The following is a 19,577-nucleotide window of genomic DNA, read 5'->3' as shown; positions in this document are numbered from 1 at the left end:
GAGTCTGCGGGGAACAGAGGAAAGCCTTGAAAGAATGTGGATTCCCAGGTAAAGCCTTGTAGCTTCTATACCTAAGAAATGGCTCCCTAGGTTTAAAGTTTCATAAACACATGTCCTCAGGCCGGCTCTGGCATGCTGGACACCAGTTTGATACTTCAGCACCCGATGATACTGGCTGCCAGTCCACATCCTCATCTGGCAGTTGGCTTGGCCGGCAGACGTGTGGGTCGAAGGGAACATGGGCAAATAGTACAGGAGCTGTGGTGCAAGGAGGGCACCGCACAGATGTGGCCAGGCTCTGCTAGGGGCCACATCTGCAGGGGGCTCTGGCTCTTACAGGAATCGTGTGGTTGCAGAGAAAGCGGTGGACCTGTGGGGTGGGCAGAGAGGGACCCAGGCAAGTGGGGAGGAACTGAATTGGTGTAGACCCAGACGCAGGTTCCGTGTACTGTTTATTGAGCACCTACTGGGCACCGGGCCCTAAGAGGGCTGGCCTGTACCCACGTGATCACAGGCCTCACAGCATCCCCGCGAGGTAGGTGTTCTGCAGCGCCCCCCCGCCCCCCGCCCCCCCCCCCGCACGGAGGAACGAGGTGAGGGCGGAGAGGGGGTGCAGCGCGCACTGGCTATTCTGCACTGTGGACGCGCTGATGCTGGATGAGCTTGGTGCTCTGATGGAAGCAGCGGCCACAGTCCTGGCAGGCAAAGGCCTTCTCGCGCCGGTGGGTGCGCAGATGCTGCGTGAGCGTGGGCCGCTGGCGGAAGGCTTTGCCGCACTCGGGACATGCGTACGGCCGCTCGCCCGTGTGGATGCGCCGGTGCTGCGTGAGGTTGGCGTGCTGCCGGAAGCTCTGGCCGCACTCCGGGCAGGCGAAGGGCCGCTCGCCTGTGTGGATGCGCTGGTGCTCGGTGAGCCGCGAGACTTGCGTGAAGCCCAGGCCACACTCGCCGCAGTGGTAGGGCTTCTCGCCGGTGTGCGTCCGCTGATGGCGAGTGAGCTTCAGACGCTGGCTGAAGCGCTGGCCGCACTCAGGGCAGGCGAAGGGCTTTTCCCCCGTGTGCACGCGCAGGTGCTGCGTGAGCGTGGGCCGCTGGCGGAAGGCCTTGCCGCACTCCGCGCAGGCGAAGGGCCGCTCGCCCGTGTGGATGCGCCGGTGCTGCGTGAGGTTGGAGCGCTGCCGGAAGCTCTGGCCGCACTCAGCGCAGGCGAAGGGCCGCTCGCCGCTGTGCACGCGCCGGTGCTGCAGCAACACCGAACGGCGGCCGAAGCGCTCGCCGCACTCCACGCAGCCGAAAGACTTGTCGCCTGTGTGCACCGCCTGGTGCTCCAGCAGCACGGCGCGCCGTGCGAAGCTCTCGCGGCACTCGCTGCACGGGAAGGGGCCTGGGGGCTCCGGCGCGCCAGGAGGCGCCGGGGGTGCCGCGCCGGGGCCCGGGGGGTCGCCGTGGATACGCTGGTGCTGCAGCAGGTTGGAGCGCTGCCGGAAGCTCTGGCCGCACTCGGCGCAGCGGAAGGGCTGCTCGCCCGTGTGCACGCGCCGGTGCTCCTCCAGGCGCGCGCTGCGTGCGAAGCCTTGGCCGCAGTCGCCGCACACGAACGGCCGCTCCTCGGTGTGCGTGAGCTGATGGCGCAGCAGGTGCGAGCTGCGGCTGAAGCTGCGGCCGCAGTCGCCGCACACGAACGGCCGCTCTCCCGTGTGTATCTTCTGGTGCCTCAGCAGGTTGCTGCGTTGGCTGAACACCTTCCCGCACACGTCGCAGCGGCCACCTCGCACGGCTCCGGCGCCTGTGCTGGGGCGACCTCGCCCCCGGCTCCGGCCCCTGGGGGCACGCCAGCGAGCGGCGGCCAGCCCGGGGCCCACGCCCTGGCGGGGATCGTATGTGGGGTCCTGCTCACCTCCCGGGTCGGTGGAGAGCACCAGCGCGTGTGAGAAGCCACCTTCGAGGGAGGGTGACTCGAGTCGGCCCGTGAGGCTGGCCACGCCGAGGTCCCAGGGGAGGTGGATGTGGGGGCTCACAGTGTCTGGGCCAGCAGAGATGCTGTCCATCTGGAGTGTAAACCCTGCATTGCAGAAGGGGATCCACTCATTCATGACAGAGAACCCACTTGTGCCCAGAGCCACTCCAGCCCTGCAGAAACGGCGCGAACTAGAGCGACCTGAAACTGACCAAGGAGGCAGACAGAAGTGACGTGGGCAGGGGCAGGGGTTGTAAATGTGCAGGCTTCCCTAAGGAGGTGACAATGGGACAGACCCTTGCAGGAGGTGGAAAACTGAAAAGCTGGGGACAGGCTTTCCAGGTCTGACTTAAGTTTGTAAAAACCGCCTTTCTGGAAGGGCTGTAGGGCAAAGGTGGGGCAGGTGGCCCTTGCACTGTCCGGGTGGGTGATGATGGTTTCCACACATGCAGAGCTGTGGGTGGGTCTGAGGGAGGCTGGAAGTGGAGCCAACAGGAAGGGAATAGGGCAGGGGACAGAGGCAGGGAATGTAGGCAACCAGGACTTTTGTCTGCCGTGCCTTCCTTGAGATGCCACGGGACTCCCGAGGGACAGAGGGCACGCGCAGGCTGTGGGGCACAGGAGTCGGGCCCAGTCTGCCGGGAAAGGTGAACACGGGTGCTGTGGTGTGTACATGGCCTATGGAGTCCTGGGCCTGCATGTGATCAGACAGTGGTGGGTGTCTGCGGATAAAAGGAGCAGGTTCCAGCCACGCTGTGAGCACTCCATCATTAGATGCTGGGGAAGGGAGGCGACGTGAGCACAGGCAACGGAGAAGAAGGAAGTTAAAGCAAGGAGACTGGGAGACTAGCAAGGGCTTCAGTAGGTGACAGAAGACCTATCAGATGCCAAAGAAAACTCAGAAAAATTATACTGTGTCAAAGGAAATCATCTGTGCACAGCAAAAACCCTCCGAGTCAAAAGACGAATGACAAACTGCGAACTCTCCAGAGGCAAGGGACTAATTAACCAGAGTAAGGTGCGCCAATCAACAAGAAAGACGGACAACCTGACAAACGTGGGGAAAGGGCAGGAAAAGAAAGGAAATGTCACGGATGCTTAAATTCTGTAAAATATGCTCAGTCCCCTCCTAGGAAGCAAAGTGCGTATTAGGGCCGTACTCGTTACCGTTTCCACACCCTAACTCCAGGAACCCAAGCATTCGTGTGCACCGCTTGCCAGCATAAACAGAAGCCAGTGTGGCAAAGTGCATAAGAATGTCCAGTCTCCCACCCTCTGATCCAACAGTTCCACGTCTAGGTACTTCTCCACCAGTTGTGTTCCCCCTGTGTGAAATGATCGGTGTAGGAGGTTTCTCAGTTCTCACTGAACAGTAACCCAAAGGAATGTCAGTAGGGGCCTGGATGGATAAACAAATGTGTCCACGGTGAGCCCCAGTGGGCTCTATGCAGCTGTCCAGAGAGGAGGGCGCTCGCTGCTGTGTGTTCAAGTGGGAAGATGCACGAAAAATGTCAGGCGTGGAACAGTGTGATGGTTAAGCGTCCACGTGTGTTTTAAAAACGGGAAATGAGTATGCACCTGAATTTGTGTTTGTTCTTCTACGCGGAGAATCTTTCTGGAAGTACACACAAAAAACCGGTGATGTTGGCTGTTGGGGTGCAGGACCATGTGATACAGGCAGGAGAGGGGCATTCCACTGTATACTCCCTTGTGCTTTCTGAATTTTCTAACACGTGAATGTCCTAGCAATTCAAACTGTTCTCCTGATAAAAGCACTGGCTGCACAGAAGATGTTCGGTTGAGGGCAAGGGGAGCAGCCAGGAGACCTTATGGGGAGGCCAAGGTGGCTGAGGTGAGCTGTGGTTGTCTGGGGAAGAGTGCAGCCTGAGGAAAGAATGGGGCCGCAGAGAAAGAACCCGCCGAGGAGCCTGGGGTGGAACTGCCAGTGTGGCTGGAGAGAGCAGAGAGACTGTGGGGCTGTGGGCTGAGAGAAGCAGGTCCAGGCTGGAGGGTCAGCTACACAGCATGAGGCAAGCCTGGCCAGCCAGCTGAAGACTGAAACAGCAGAAGGGGTGTGTATCACATGCTACTCTCTCAGCTTCAACATGCGCGACAGACAGACAGAACATAAGAAAAGAGCTTTCAAGATACGTGGGGCAGCTCCAAAGCAAGAAAGGACGGTGAGATTCAGGAATCCAGAGCCTGGTGCATGGTGCTCTACAGTGCCAAGGCTGTGGAGACTGAGGATGAGAGCCAGGCTCTGTCATGAAGTTGGGGGTTGAGGACATAGCCTGGGTGAGCCCAGTCCATCCATGGACCTTTTGCTTTCAGTGAGGCTGCAGAGGTATCTCCACTGAATGGCTAGGGGCCCAGATGAGCCTTCCAGTTGAGTTATGATGGACCCTGTGGCAGTCCCTCACCCAGGATGTGCTTAGGGCAGGGACAAACGAGAAGCCCCCAGAGCTGAGCAGGGCAGGCTGTCCACAGTGCACCCAGTGGGAGCATTGACACCCAAGGAAACCAAGCTAACTAACAAGGCCGGAAATTGCAAATTCTCAAAGGATGGATCAGTATCCACAAAACAAGGACGCTATGAAAAAAGAATGAGTTTGGATCCTTATTGATAAAAAACAGCAAATGGGGACTTCTGGGGAATAATGGTATCTATTTAAATTTGTTTCATTGTGAAACAACATTAAAAACCACCATAAAGGTTTTGTTTTGTTTTTTCAAGGCATAAAATCCACAGGGATGAAGAGAAGAAGAGAGGAAACAAACAAATCCCTGATATTTTCTACTCTGGAAAGCAAAATGGGCAAATGGTAACTGTGCAGCAGGCTGGAGAAGGCAAATAGTAAGTCAGCAGTGGGGAAGACTGAAAGAAATCAACCCATTTTACCCCAGACGTTGAAAAGTTCAGGAGCTGGAGGTACCAGGTACCTCTGGCCACGCAGGTGAAGGGGCAGGGGCACCAGGTGGGCTGAGGAAGCTGTTTCAGAAGCTGAAGCTGAAGCTGGGCAGGGCTACTGCAGGGAACAGACCTGGGTCTGTCTGCACAGAATTCTGAGGAAGCGGTGGGCAGTGCTGTAGCTGTGACTTTTGGACCTCCTCTCGCTTCCTGGCAAAGGGCTGGGTTGAGGGCGGGAGAGGACCCTGAGGGAGTCAAGGGAGTTAAGGGAAGTCACACTGGGCGCCGCGACGCTAGCCTCTGTCCCGGGATGCTGGCAAGAGGCTAGGAGTGCCTTCTTAGAACACTCAGAGGAGAGAACTGAAGATCCTCACAGCAGGGGTGCCTTCAAGCAGCCCAGCCAGACTGCCCTACGACTGCTTCAGTGGCGTCCACTCATGCTCCACCCACCCACTCACGTTTCCCAAGAAGTGAGTCTCCTTGGGGAGTGAACCCCTCACCCTCCCCTCCCAGCCCTGATTCGTTGTCCTGGCCGGTAAGACCCTCACCCATCTGCTCAGAGCTGCCAGAGGGACCAGAGACCACACTGGGAGAAGAAAGCTTAAAACACAAGTTATTGTTATCCTCAGAGAAATAAGGAAAGATGTTACAACTGTAAGAATAACAGAAAGTGGTTAAAAACAACGTTCAGGGAAAGAAGACACTCCTGGAAATTAAAACTCTGCTAGCAGATATGCAAATCTCAAAGGAGGGTCTGGAGGCTATAACTGAAGACATTTTCCGGAAAATAGAGCAGAAAGAAAGGGATGGGGAAATCGCAGTGAAGAGAACATTGGAGGATCTGTCCTAGAGTCCAATAACCAAGTAACAGGCATTCCAGAAACAAGAGAACAGAACAATGGAGGGGAAGGAAATCAAAGAAACAATGCAAGCCAGTTTCCCACAACTGAGAAATGTGAATTTCAAATTTTAAGGGCTCACCAACAGTGGTGATAAAAAATGTTTCGACCCAGTTTCACAGCAATTAAAAAAAAATGTTTTGAGACAGAGTTAATAAAAAGAATTCTTCAGCCAAAATTCAGTGTAATACAAATGTGTTTCAGATATGGACCATAGCTCAGAACTTTACTTCCCACACCAGAGTTCACAGGAAGGTTCACCAGAACAAGGGGGTGGGACTTCCCGGGTGGCACAGTGGTTAAGAATCCGCTTGCCAATGCAGGGGACACGGGTTTGATCCCTGGTCCGGGAAGATGCACATGCTACGGAGCAACGATGCCCGTGTGCCACAACTACTGAGCCTGCGCTCTAGAGCCCGCGAACCACAACTACTGAGCCCGCGTGCTACAACTACTGAAGCCCATGTGCCTAGAGCCCGTGCTCCGCAACAAGAGAAGCCTCTGCAATGAGAAGCCTGCCCACAGCAACAAAGAGCAGCCCCCGCTTGCCGCAGCTAGAGAAAGCCGGCGCACAGGAATGAAGACCCAACGCAGCCCCCAAAATAAAATAAATAACAAGGGAGTAAACCAACGTAGAGAAGGGGTCCAGGGAACAGGGAGCCTGGCCGACGGCAGACCATTGTAGGCTGTGTGGCTGAGGTGGACAGCACAGGGCATCTGGCCTGAGAGCAGGGTACCGCTCTGTCTTGCCCAGGCCCCACCCTGTGTCAAGGTCCCCCCTGTCTGCCCACCCTGTCTACTAACCTGCTGTCCCTCTCTGCCCCGTCCCCCAATCAGTGGGATGCAAGCCCAGTACCCGGGGGCCATCCAGGGTGCCGGGGCTGGGAGCGGACGTGGGTAGCACAAGTCCTGCTCTCAGGAGGTTTTACTGGGGGCGGGGAGCAGCAGCTGGAGGGGCCATGAGGTTAGTGGGGGGCTTGGCTCTCGCAGGCAGGAGATGCTAAAGCAGGTTGAATGCTGCAGGCGATGGAGGAGCTCGGGGAATGCCGGAGTAAGGGGCCCACCTGAGCAGGGCCAGGAGTGGGATGGTCAGGGGTGGTGCTGCCCGTGTGGAGGGCCCCACATTACTCACCCGGGGAGAAGATGCTCCCAGCTTCCTCCTGCCACAGGGCCTCAGGGTGCTCCGTCCATGAGGACCCCTCAGGCCCAGTCTCACTATGGGGAGAGGCCTGGCCCAGCGCCACGCCACAGCCCTGAAACCACAGTGGTCACTGCTCGCCTGTGTCTGGCTAGGCCCAGGGAGGGACCTACCCAACCCCCACCCACTGAGGCTCCCAGAGCAGGGGCTCACCTGGGCCTCCTCAGGTAGGACAGTGGAAGTGGCCTCCTGGGGGTTGGTTAGAGGCCCAGAGTCCAGAAGCTCTGGAGAGGAAGGGTGGGGTCAGGCAGCTCCAGGGGCTCCCCACCCTGCTGCCCTCTTCAGTGGTGTGCCAGGTGCTGGGGTCCAGGTGGGGTGAGACCTGGGTGTAGACTTGGGGCTGGCCATGTCAGGGGGGCTCTAAGTGTCCACACAGGAATGGCAGAGAGTGTGGGTGGGCATGTCTGGCACTTGCCTGGGAGGCGTATGAGAGAAGGGAATGCTCCCCAGCACTTTGGGGTCCTCCCTCAGCTGTGCCCACCCATACTCCAGCCGTCTGTCTGCTCTCGAGCAATCGGCTAATGTCCCCCAATGGATCTCCTCAGGGAGTGAGCCCCACATGCCTCCCCCACCAGGAAACCCCAATAGCCAGCTCCACGCCAGCTGAGAACATGGAAGGAGCCACAGTGGTGACAGTCAGGCTTGGCATGCGAGGGATAATGACGGCCACTGGCTGGGCGGGATGTGGGGACCACCAATGCATGGGCACGTTACCTACCCTCACCTGGATCCTCTGTAACCCCAGGCTCCTCTTTCACCCATAGGCCCAGTGACGACTCCTGTGTGGCCCCACGGGGCATCTCAAGTCCAGGTTCTGGAGTCCGAGGTGTGATTTGAGGGAGGGGCTGGAAGTTGGAGGGCTCCATCTTCTCTGATAGCACCTCCTGGCCTTGCACCTGGACTGTGACCTGGGGAGGTGCCCCCCACCATCAGGAGCTCAGGTAGGGAGTTCATGGGCATCCACCCTATCTTGGGACCCCAGGGGTCCTGACTGACTAGGTCCTCTAAGGACCCATGTCCACCAGGGACTGAGCAAGGAGCAAAGGGACCACCTGCAGTTGCTCTCCTGCTGCTGACACCCACCCTCTCTCCCCACCCTGCATCCCTTGTCCATGCCTCTAGGTGATGGAGGGATGGGCCAGTGATGCTGGCCCTGGAACCCCGTCTGCCCTCACACAGGGTCTGCTGCAGATGACCACTTCCAAACCACAAGGGACCAGTGTCTGGCTGAGAATGGCACCTCCCAGGGAGAGGCGGAGATGCATACTGTTCCAGCCCCGACCCCAGGGCCACTGACTCACCCATCTCCGGGGCCCTCCTGGCTCCCGGCGCAGGCCCTCGACCAGGGCAGCGGCCTCCTCAGGGCTGCCTGGCTGCTGTCCCCGCACGCGGGCCTGGATCTCGGGGGGCAGCGCGCCCAGGAACTGCTCCAGCACCAGCAGCTCCAGCATCTGCTCCTTGGAGTGCACCTCGGGCCGCAGCCACTGGCGGCAGAGTTCACGGAGCCGGGCCAGCGCCTCGCGGGGACCCACTGCCTCCTCATAGTGGAAGTGCCGGAAACGCTGTCGTGCAGCCTCTGGGCCGGGATCCCATGGGGCGGCTTCACCCTCCTCCTCAGACTCCTCCAGCTTCACTGTGATGGGCCCCTCATCTTCTGGGGGTGCGTGGCCCGGAGAGCCCAGAGCTGTGGGCCTCATTGGAAAGACCAGGCTGGAGCTCTGAGGCCAGTGTCTCCCCCTGGGGGAGGAATGGGATGAGGCTGCTGCGATGAGGCCAGTGGTGACAAATGCTTATTGAGAGCCTACTGGATGCTGTGCTGTTGAATCCCGAGACCTGCCAAGTGGAAGGAGGATGAGGAAACTGAGGCACAGAGGCAGTCCCGTGCCAAGGACCTGTGGGGCTGGTGAGCCCTCGGTGAGCGTCTCTAGCTGGGGCCTGTGCAGAGTCTCTGGTAGCCCCCTGTTCCTGGGCTGCTTCTTAGGCCCAGAAGGCACCTCGTCTCTCCCCCAAAGCCCACGCTTCTTCTACATGCACCACCTAACCCCTGCTCTGCATCCCTCTCTCTACCAGGTGAATGCCACCTACAACCTCCACTGCCTGGGCATCTACACCACTACCACCCCTCCCCCACCAACGCCAGTCTATCACTGCAGCGTCCACTCTCCCGCCTTGTCTCTCAGACCACTCCCCTCCCAGCGCGGTTTCACAGCGCAGCCTGACTGCACCTGCCCCACCCCACACCTGTGCAAGGTCACCTGTATGGCCCAGCACCCAGACACCATTCTCCCCCCATTCAGCCCCGTTCTCTGAGCCCGACTTATCACAACACGCAATGCCCCACTATCTCCTCCGTTTCCTGATTTAGGTGGGACAAGGAGGTAACAGGGGAGTTTTCAGAGGGGAGCTACAAAGGAGCCGAGACCACTGGACTCGGAGCCTGCAAGGAAAGTCGGAGATTCTGCCCAGCCTATTTGCCACGTAACCTCGGCTTGTCGCTGTGCCACTGTGAACCTCCGTTTCCCCCACCCCCACCACACTCGCGCTGCTCCTTATGCAACTGGAGGTACAGTGCAACCTTTGTAGAGAGATCTGAGTTTATTAAGGAAGTGGATTCGATTTCGAGGGCCGCCTGATCCCGTGGGTGTCTAACCTTCGCTCCTCAAGGTTCCAAGTCAACCTGAAACCCCAGGAGACAGCTGGGCCTCCGTAATCTGGCCGGCCCTGCGGAGCTCCCTGAACTACATTTACCAGAAGCCTGGGCGGGCACCTTCTGCTTTAGGGAGCCGGGACAGGTCCGGGTGCCGCCATGGCAACTGGGGGCGGGGACTCCAGATTCTGTCGCCGTGGCAACGCGCAGTGATTGACGAGCCGCGCGCGACAGCGCTGGGCCCGGCCACGGGGGGCACCCAGGCCCCTGTCCTACGCTCCCGATCCCGCTGGGCCGCCGCCCCCGTCCCCGCCCGAACCTTCCCGGTTGAGGGGCCCCCGCCCTCACCTCCGCGCTCAGCGGGCCGCTCCGCGCTCCCGAGCATGCGCACTCGCCGACCTTCCCTCCCCGGCCGGACTATGTCTCCCAGAACGCTCCACGCACCAGCCGGAAGCGCCGCCTTGCCCGTCCCCCACCCTCGCCTCAGTTTCCACCCTCCTCCCGCTGTGCCCCGGGGCAGCGTTGTTCGCAACGATCGGGTCACACTCCGGGCCGCGTCTTCCCGCGCTCCCAGCCTCAAATCCAGGCGTCCAGGCGCCCGTCGACGCGAGCAAGCTTCTCAGGGGGCAACGGGCGGCCGCACCGCCTTCCCAGCCGCGCATGCCGCCACCAAGTCTCCCTGAATTCTCTACGGGGCTTCCGGGGATTAGCAGGGCTCTGCACCAATCACGGCCCTCGCTAGGACGCCGTCAGCCCCCTGTCTCCATGGCAACCCCCTGTGGAGACCCGGCCACCCCTTCCACCGCCCTCAGGACCGCAAGCGAGCCTCTCCCTCTTTCGCCTTGGAGAGAGGCTCGGCCGGCTCCTGTCCGGGAGGAGGTCAGCCAGTCCTCCGCGCGCGTGCGCGGCGCGATGACAGGTTTTTTTTTTTTTTTTTTTGCGCTCGTGGGCGGTAGGCGGGCCCGGGCGTCTTCATGGTAACCAGTGGGCCGTGCAGGCGGTTTCCAGGGCAACCCTGGGTACCGGCCGGCGTCCGAAAGAGGATGGGAGAGGTAGGCTGAGGGTAGAGATGCGGAGCGAGAGAGACAGGACAGACAGACACAGGCTCGGGGGCGGGGAGAGTTGTGAGGAGAGACAGTGAAAGTAAGTGAACAGACACAGGGACAGAGACACGGGCAGGACAGAAAGAGACCTAGGTCAGAGAGTCAGGGCTGGGCAGACATGTGTGTCAGAACAGTTAACAAGAGGGAGAGCGATCAGGGCGGGATGGAGGGGAAAGGAGAGACAAAGATTTACAGCGACAAGACGTGCAGCTCGAGATTCAAGGGACAGACAAGGAACAGGAGTACAGAAGCAAGAGGGGAGAAAGGGGCAGACATTAGAGATACATACAGTAAAGTGGATCGAGAGTTTTTAAAGACTCAGAGAAGGGTGACAGCAAGAAGAGAGAAAGACGGAGCGGGAGGGACACATGTTAAGAAAACTTATCCAAAAGTTGCCATTAAGAGAAAAAAAGATGACTGGAAGAACTAGCACCGTCTCTACCAAGCCTGCTTCAGGTCATCTGATTCCCTAAGTGAAGCAACTTTTTTTTAAGTTAACTGCTTTTGATCAGAGTCCAGATACTGTGAAGTTAGATGCTAACGAGTAAAAGGTTGATAGGTTGTAAATGCTTTCTGTCCAGTAGAGAAGAGTACCCCAAGTTTTTTTGTCACCCAGTAGGACACTAAGCAGGACACTAAGATGCCTGCCCACTGCCCCATGGGGCACTACCGATCCGACTTGGACTTTTATTTCACTGTTCGTTCTTTCACCCTTTCTGTTGTTCCTTCTCTCTCATCTTCCCGGAACCACCTATGTCATCCTGCTAGTTGCCACCGGAGGTAAATAGATATTTGACGTGTGCTCACGGAGTTTGTTTTTAGCTGTTTCGAAAATTATATTTTGACAGTCTAAAGGGAACCATTTCTCCGGAATGGGGGACAGACAGGGAGAAAGAGAAAACAGTGAGACAGACCCAGGAAAGGAAAGGAGGTAGCGAGGATGGTGGGAAAGAAAGAGACCAGGTCCAGGCGCGGAGGCTCCGGTGGGCCTCGCAGTGAGTTGGGCCCTGACTCATCCCGCGTGGGGAACGCGAGCCTCAGCCGGGCCTGAGGGTGACCCTCGGGGCGGCTGGTCCAGTCATGGCAGACTACTGGAGGTCACAACCAAAGAAATTCTCTGATTACTGCAGGTGCTGGATTGCGGACAATAGGTCTAGTGTTGAAGTTCATGAAAGAGGAAAGAATCATAAGGAAAATGTGGCAAAGAGGATCAGTGAGATTAAACCGAAAAGCCTGGATAGGGCAAAGGAAGAAGAGAAGGCATCAAAGGAGTTTGCTGCAATGGAGGCAGCTGCCCTGAAAGAATACCAAGAGGATTTGAAAAGCCTTGGCTTAGAGTCAGAAACTTCAGAGCCAAGCATATCACCAGTAACCAGCACTATCCCATCCGCCTCTGCATCAAATCAGCAAAAGAAAAAAAGAAAAAAAAAGACCCTTCAAAGGGCAGATTGGTAGAAGGCATAACCTCTGAGGGTTACCATTACCATTATGATCTTATCACAGGAGAATCTCAGTGGGAGAAACCTGAAGGATTTCAAGGAAATTTTAAAAAGACGGCAGTGAAGACTGTTTGGGTAGAAGGTTTAAGTGAAGATGGTTATACCTATTATTATAATTCAGAAAGAGGGGAATCCGGATGGGGAAAACCTGATGATTTCATTCCACACTCTGGCGATCTGCTTTCTAGTAAAGTCAATGAAAAGTCACTTGGTACCCAAGAAGAGTCCAAATCATCAGATTCACGTTGTGATTCTGATGTGGAACACCAAGCAGAAAAAGGGGTGGGGGGGACAGTGGGACTTCCCTGGTGGCGCGGTGGTTAAGAGTCCGCCTGCCAATGCAGGGGACACGGGTTCGAGTCCTGGTCCAGGAAGATCCCACATGCTGCGTAGCAACCAAGCCTGTGCGCCACAACTACTGAGCCTGCACTCTAGAGCCCGCGAACCACAACTACTGAGCCCGCGTGCCGCAACTACTGAAGCCCGCGCGCCTAGAGCCCGTGCTCCGCAACAAGAGAAGCCACCGCAATGAGAAGTCCGCGCACAGCAATGAAGAGCAGACCCCGCTCGCCGCAACTAGAGAAAGCCACGCGCAGCAACGAAGACCCAATGCAGCCAAAAATAAATAAATCAAAGAAAAAGCGGGGGGGGGGGAAGGAGAGGTCTCTACAGAAATGCAAAAGCTAAAAGTAAAGTTTAAAGAAAAAAAATAGTGATAAAGGAACTGAATCGGAAACACAGAAAGAAAAAAATGCCCAGGGTTATTCATCAGGTCCAAATGAAGAAAAATCCAAAGCTCATAAAAAATCAGACCCATATGGAAGGACTTCCCTGGTAGTACAGTGGTTAAGACTCCGTGCTCCCAGTGCAGGGAGTCCAGGTTCTATCCCAGGGAACTAGATCACCTATGCCAAAACTAAGACCTGCCATAGCCAAAATAAAAGTAATAATAATAAAGAAAGCTCCTCTGTGCTTGTTTTACATTACTTAATGCTAAAATTTTAGACTTATTCTGAATGTATTTTATGCGAATTTAAAATAACTCTTTTTTCGTGTGAAATTGATTTTTGTTCCTAAAATGGAAGCCTACCACATTGCATTGTAATACAGTGTATTATGTTCAGTGTCTAAAAATTGCTAATTACATCATAATATAAGATGCTATGTATCTGTTATTTAAAACATGGAAAAGTAAGGCCTTTACTCAATTCTTACTCGTACGAATATACTTGTACTGCACTGAAAATGCATTACTTTAAAAAAAAATATTTATTTATTTGGTCTCACCAGGTCTTAGTTGCGGCAGGCAGGCTCCTTAGTTGTGGCATGCGAGCTCTTAGTTGCAGCATGCATGTGGGATCTAGTTGCCTGACCAGGAATCGAACACAGGCCACCTGCAACGGGAGCATGGAGTCTTATCCACTGCGCCACCAGGGAAGTCCCGAAAATGCATTACTTTTGCACACTGATATTATTCAAGAAATAAGAATTAGACCACGTAAGAGAAGATTCACAACCTGTGATAATTCATTTCTGAGGATCCTGTCAGAAGGCTGATGTAGAAAGTGTTTGTATATTGGCTTACCTTACTCAATTTAAGGTCAAGGGCCAAGAACCGGGACTGCAGCTCAGGTCATGCTTAATATGGAATGAAAACTGGACCAAAGATGTATCTGCCTGGTTCAATGTAAAGTGGCAACCATTGCTTAAGCATTTTCACCTTGAGCCAGGCACTATGGTAGGAACTGGAGATGTAAAGGTGAACAAGACATATCTCTGTTCTTCATGGCTTCTCATTCTGACGGAGTCCTTTTTTCCCTAGTCGTGCGCTCTGTGTAGAGGCCTTACATATACTGGAAAATATTTTTTAGGGTTTATTTAAAACTATGTAGATGAAGTCTTGAACAAAAATAGTAAGTTCTCTGACTTCAGTAAAATATTTTGGTGTTCCTTTAGAGAAATTGGAAAGTTCCCATTTCCTGGTTAAATTTCTTAAAAAGTGGAATTTTCTTATTTAATCCATTTGAAGTAGGTACCTTCCCTTTATTATTCCAAATTCTTAAAATTATATGTTTTTGTAAACTGTACAGTAGCTAACATTTGGTAGTAAATATTTGTCTTTTTAAGGTTACTAGTGTACATGTAAGAAAATTATAGGTTATTAAAAACTTTATGAAAGAAGAAAAAAAAAAGAAAGAAAAGAAAGAGACCGAAAGTAGATGGCAGGAAAGACAGGAGAGAGAAATTAATAGGCGAGAAATCCGGCCTTGGGCGCCCCCGCCTGGACTCTGTGCTCGGCGGCCTCGTCGCCGAACTACGTTTCCCGGTAGGCCCTGGGCGACTGGACGCAGCACCTAGCGCGCCATCGGGGGCGGGGCCCACGCTGCCTCCTCCAATCCCGGCCGTCGCCCGGCAACCTCCGCCTCCGCCGACAAGATGGAGGCTGGCTTCGGCCGCCGCCGGGAAGCGGCACCTGAAGCCGCAGATGGGGAGGGGCCGCAGCTCAGTCGGCCCACTTGAGGAAGCCGGCCCACGTCGCGGTCCGGAGGTGAGAGCGGTCGGGCGCGCGGGGGCCCGGGCTCCGGGGGGAAGGGGCCGAGGCGCCTATACCCTTGGTTCCCGTGGGGGGAAGGGAACGGACGCGCGCGAGGGGGCCAATCGGGGCCTCCGGCGGCCCCGCGGCCTTCTGGGAAATGTAGTCTCGAGCCTTCCCCGTGGGCGGGCTTGGGGACTTTCTAGAGCGGGAGGGTGAAAATGAATGAATTTAATTTAAAATTGTGGGTGAGGGACTTACCTGGTGGTGCAGTGGTTGGGAATCGAGCCCTGGTCGGGGAGATCCCACATGCCGCGGAGCAGCTAAGCCCGTGTGCCACAACTACTGAGCCCGCGTGCCACAACTACTGAAGCCCACGCGCCTAGAGCCCATGCTCGTCAACAAAGAGAAGCCACCGCAGTGAGAAGCCCGCGCACCTCAACGAAGAGTAGCCCCCACTGGCTGCAACTAGAGAAAGCCCGTGCACAGTTACGAAGACCCAACGCTGCCATAAATAAATAAATAAATAAATAAATTTATTTAAAAAAAAATTGTGGGTGAGCAGGCGAAGGCAGGCATGTGGAGACGGAGGGATGGGCGCGTGAGTGGTTCGGAATTTGGGGCCTCCTTCCAGGCAGGAAGCCTTCCCCATGCCCACCTCCCCTTTAAGCCAGGTGCAGCCCATGGGTCCCTGAAGGTACTCTTCCTCGGTGCCATAGACACTCCCAAAACACAAAGACCTGTCAGGTACTGTCCTTGTTTTTCACACGCATTCCTTCAAAAAAAAACTTTTACTGTTTTGATCAGGTGCTACTTTCACATGGTTTGAAATGCAAAAGGGACAAAGCGGGAAGCCTGCCTCCATCACTATACTTCATTAAATAATTCAGTCAGCAAGTGACTGTTGGATGCCTCCAAAGTGCCAGGCTCTCTTCCTGGGCCTGGAGACCCAACAGAGTGCTCAGTAGGTACAGCTCCTGCCCTCAGGCAACGTGTGATGGATGCATAATAAAATATAGGTGGGGAGGGCCTCTCTGATTAGGTTACATTTGAGCAGAGACCTGCAGAAGAGGGAATAAGCCATGCAGATTACAGGGAAGGGCCCCCAGTGGGCCAAAGAGCCACAGTAGCTAAGGCCCCTGGGTCGGGAGTGCCCTTAGTGTGCCCTGAGGATGTGGTCAGGAGTACGCAAAGGACAAAGGAGGCCCTTGACAAAGCTGGTGATGATTGTGGCTTTGACTCAGAGAGGTGGGAGGCCTGAGAGGGCTCTGAGCAGAGGAGCCACTGTTTTGTTTGTTTGCTTTTTTTTCTTTGCCGCGCCGTGCGGCTTGCTGGGACCTTAGTTCCCTGACCGGGGATTGAACCTGTGCCCCCTACAGTGGAAGCCCGGAGTCCTAACCGCTGGACGGCCAGGGAATTCTCCCCGACTTGGTTCTTAGAGAATCATTCTGACTGCTGTGTGGAGAACCACCTTCCTCCTCTATCCCCAGGTACTCCACGGTGGTGGCAAGAATGAAGGAGGTTACCTTCTGTGTTAGTTTCCTGTGATTGCTTTACCATATTACTACAGACTTTAGTGGTTTATTTATTTTTAAATTAATTAATTAATTAGTTTATTTTTGGCTGCGTTGGGTCTTCGTTGCTGCGTGCGGGCTTTCTCTTGTCGTGGCAAGCGGGGGCTACCCTTCGTTTCGGTGTGCGGGCTTCTCATTGCGGTGGCTTCTCTTGTTGCGTAGCACGGGCTCTAGGCGCGCGGGCTCAATAGTTGTGGCTCGCGGGCTCTAGAGCGCAGGCTCAGTAGTTGTGGCGCACGGGCTTAGTTGCTCCGCGGCATATGGGATCTTCCCGGAACAGGGCTTGAACCAGTGTCCCCTGCGTTGGCAGGCGGATTCTCAACCACTGCGCCACCAGGGAAGTCCCAACTTAGTGGTTTAAAACAACACAAATTTATTATCTTAGAGTCTTGGAGGTCCGAAATCTGAAATGGGGCTCCTGGGCTAAAATCAAGGTATTGGCAGGGCTGGTTCCTTCTGGAAGCTCTAGGCTTCAGTGGTCACATTGCCTTCTGACTGAGTGAAATCTTCTGTGTCCTCTTACAAGTATCCCTCTGATTACGTTTAGGGCCCACTGGGATAATCCAGGATAATCTCCGCCTCTCAAGATTATTAACTTAATCACACCTGCAGTGTCTCTTTTGCCCTGGGAGGTAAACTTACTCAGAGGTTCCTGGGATTGGGATGTGGGTGTGGGTGTGGTTAGGAGCCATTATTCAGTCTCCCGCGCTGATGTTCCATGTCTCTGAATAGCATGGAGATGCTTCTGCTCGTCAGTGTCCGAGAGATGGGTCAGGATTTCTAGACTCCTTGCATCTCCTTGTGGTTGCAAGAGGTTTTCTGGGGGAAGGACAAAGTCTCCCCACAGCACTTTTTTTGGCCTCATAGACTAAAACTAAATGAAATGCTCCTCTACACGCAGAGTATGCTCGGAAGTGTGTATGCAGTGTCTTTAGCGTTAGGGAGAGAAGGGACTGGGCCTGCCTCTGAGGCAGTGCTCCGCAGGGCTGGGGGCCTTAGGTCAGAGCATGGGAAGGCCAGGCAGTGGTCCAGACTCTCATGTACTCACACGTTAATGCCCATGTGTTCTCCTCTTCAGGCAGAGGCGGGCGTGGCAGGAGAGGCCCAGAGGCCATCGTGGGCACGGCAGTAGCTACCGTGGACGGGCAGTGGGGAGAGAGCTTGTTGAGGTGCATGGCTCGGGGAAGCGGCATGAAGACGACCCCCCACCCGCAGGTGCTGGGGAAGGCGCCCCTTGGGATTGGCCTCCGCCACAGTGCCAAGCGGGACCGGAAGTCCATCACCCTGCATGTGAAGTTGGAGGTGCTTCGGAGGTTTGAGGAGGGTGAGAAGCTGACGCAGATCGCCCGGGCCCTGGGACTGGCCACCTCCACGGTTGCCTCGATCCGCGTGAACAAGGATAAGATCCGGGCCAATTCCCAGGCAGCCACGCCCGTCAGCGCCACCCAGCTGACCCGCTGCCGGGGTGTGCTGATGGGCCGCATGGAACGCCTCCTGAGCCTGTGGATTGAGGAGCAGAAGCGGCAGAACCTGCCTGTCAGCACGCTGCTTATCCAGGACAAGGCGCGCCGGCTCTTTGCCCAGCTGCAGCGCGAGCAGGGCAGCGGCGCCCAGGCCGAGACGTTCGGGGCCAGCAATGGCTGGTTTGCCCGTTTCAAGGTTCGCCACAACGTGCTGTTGACGGATGAGCCGGCTGTGGCCGACGCCCAGGCTGCCGCACGCTACCCCGTGGTGCTGCGCGCCGTTCTGGAGGAGGGCCGCTACTCACCACGGCAGGTCTTCAACGTGGACGAGACGGGCCTGTTCTGGAAGCGGCTGCCTGAGCGCATGCTTCTGGCACTGGAGGGGACAGCCGGGCCTGGGCCCAAGGCCTCTAAGGACCACCTGACCCTGCTGCTTGGTGGCAATGCGGCTGGTGACTTCAAGCTGAAGCCCCTGCTGGTGTACCCCTCGGAGAACCCGCGTGCCCTCAGGGGCTGCTCCAAGGCCAGCCTGCCTGTGGTCTGGCGCTCCAACCGCAATGACTGGTTGACACCTAGCATCTTCCAGGAGTGGTTTACTGGCTGCTTCTGCCCAGCTGTGGAAAGCTACTGTACCAGCCATGGCCTCCCACACCGCGCCCTGCTGCTGCTGGACAGCGCACCCTGCCACCCTGTCCACTTGGGTGGCCTCTCGGCCCACGTGCGTGTTGAGTTCCTGCCCAAGAACACGTCAGCCCTGATCCAGCCCATGAACCAGGGTGTCATTGCCGCCTTCAAGGCCCATTATCTGCGCCGCACGCTCAGCCAGCTGGTCCAGGAGACGGCGGGTACAGACCGGCCCTCCGTGCGGGAGTTCTGGCGCAGCTATACTGTCATGGCCGCTGTAGACAACATTGCTAAGGCCTGGGCAGAGCTGCAGCCTGCCACCATGAACAGTGCCTGGAGGAAGCTGTGGCCTGAGTGCGTGCCCGCTGGTGCCCCCGAGCCCAACGCCCTCCCCCAGCTCCATCACAGCACTGTGACACTAGCCAGCCACGCAGGCCTCGGGGATGTGGCTGAGGCCGGTGTTGTGCACCTGCTGCAGGCCCGTGGGGAGCCCTCGCCCCGCAGCATCCCCCAGGAGGTGGAGGTTGGGGGTGTCAGTGACTCTGGGCTGCTCTGTGAGGCGGGGAAAGGCTTGGCCTCCAGAAGACCAGAGTCAGATCTCATGGAGGCCATGGTGGGTGTGGAGACTGAGGAAGTAAGTGTGGGTGCACTGCGCCCTGAGCACCTGGCCCAGGCGCTGTCGCACTTTGCTGCTGGCCTGCGAGTCCTCATAGAGAACGATCCCAACCGGGAACGCAGTCTGCGGGTGTCCCGGGGTGTCCACTGTGCCCTCGCCCACCTCCGAGAGCTGCAGCGGGAAAGGAGGCGACAGGCTCGGGCAGTTGCGGGGCCTCAAGGGGCCCCATGATGGTGGCAACAAAGGAGTTGGCAGAAAGCCTGCACTCACCCCAGGTGGGGCCCACAGAGGGTGGGCAAGTGGCCAAGGGCACAAACCCTGAAGGACAGACCTCTTTGGCTGTCCTGTGTGATTTAGGGCTTGGGCCTGACCTCACATGAGCTTTGTCTGATGATGTTTTGTTTCTGGAGGGTAGACACTGCCACTTCTCACCCGTGGTTCTCGTACCTCATGCACTGCCATCTTTGTACAGTGGCACCCAGAGTGTCAGGCTTGGGGAACAAGAGGGTGGTGTTCTCTGATTGGCAGATGAGCTGCGGGACCCAGGAGTGCCCAT

The 19,577-nt window shown here is 56.4% G+C and overlaps 2 protein-coding genes and 1 pseudogene across 2 annotated transcripts; 2 read left to right on the top strand and 1 right to left on the bottom strand.

Annotated features, from left to right (window-relative positions):
* Positions 1–437: 437 nt before the first annotated feature.
* On the bottom strand, positions 438–8,659 carry MZF1 (myeloid zinc finger 1). The gene is made up of 5 exons (XM_065898888.1): positions 8,264–8,659; positions 7,687–7,870; positions 7,116–7,186; positions 6,897–7,017; positions 438–2,062 (listed from the first exon to the last, which is right to left on the bottom strand). Exons 1-5 carry the CDS (start codon positions 8,657–8,659, stop codon positions 627–629), a joined length of 2,208 nt encoding a protein of 735 aa, XP_065754960.1. The 3' UTR covers positions 438–626.
* Positions 8,660–11,792: 3,133 nt separating this feature from the next.
* LOC136140836 (WW domain-binding protein 4 pseudogene) lies at positions 11,793–14,688 on the top strand (annotated as a pseudogene).
* Positions 14,689–17,051: 2,363 nt separating this feature from the next.
* Positions 17,052–19,252, top strand: LOC136140833 (tigger transposable element-derived protein 1-like). Its single transcript, XM_065898986.1, has 2 exons — positions 17,052–17,088; positions 17,397–19,252. The coding sequence occupies exons 1-2, from the start codon at positions 17,052–17,054 to the stop codon at positions 19,250–19,252; spliced, it is 1,893 nt and encodes a 630-aa protein (XP_065755058.1).
* Positions 19,253–19,577: the final 325 nt, after the last annotated feature.

The sequence above is a fragment of the Phocoena phocoena genome, chromosome 20, assembly GCF_963924675.1.
Source record: "Phocoena phocoena chromosome 20, mPhoPho1.1, whole genome shotgun sequence".
NCBI lineage: Eukaryota > Metazoa > Chordata > Mammalia > Artiodactyla > Phocoenidae > Phocoena > Phocoena phocoena.
Note: the sequence above shows the minus strand (reverse complement) of the source record. Positions and strands in the feature narration are given on the sequence as shown.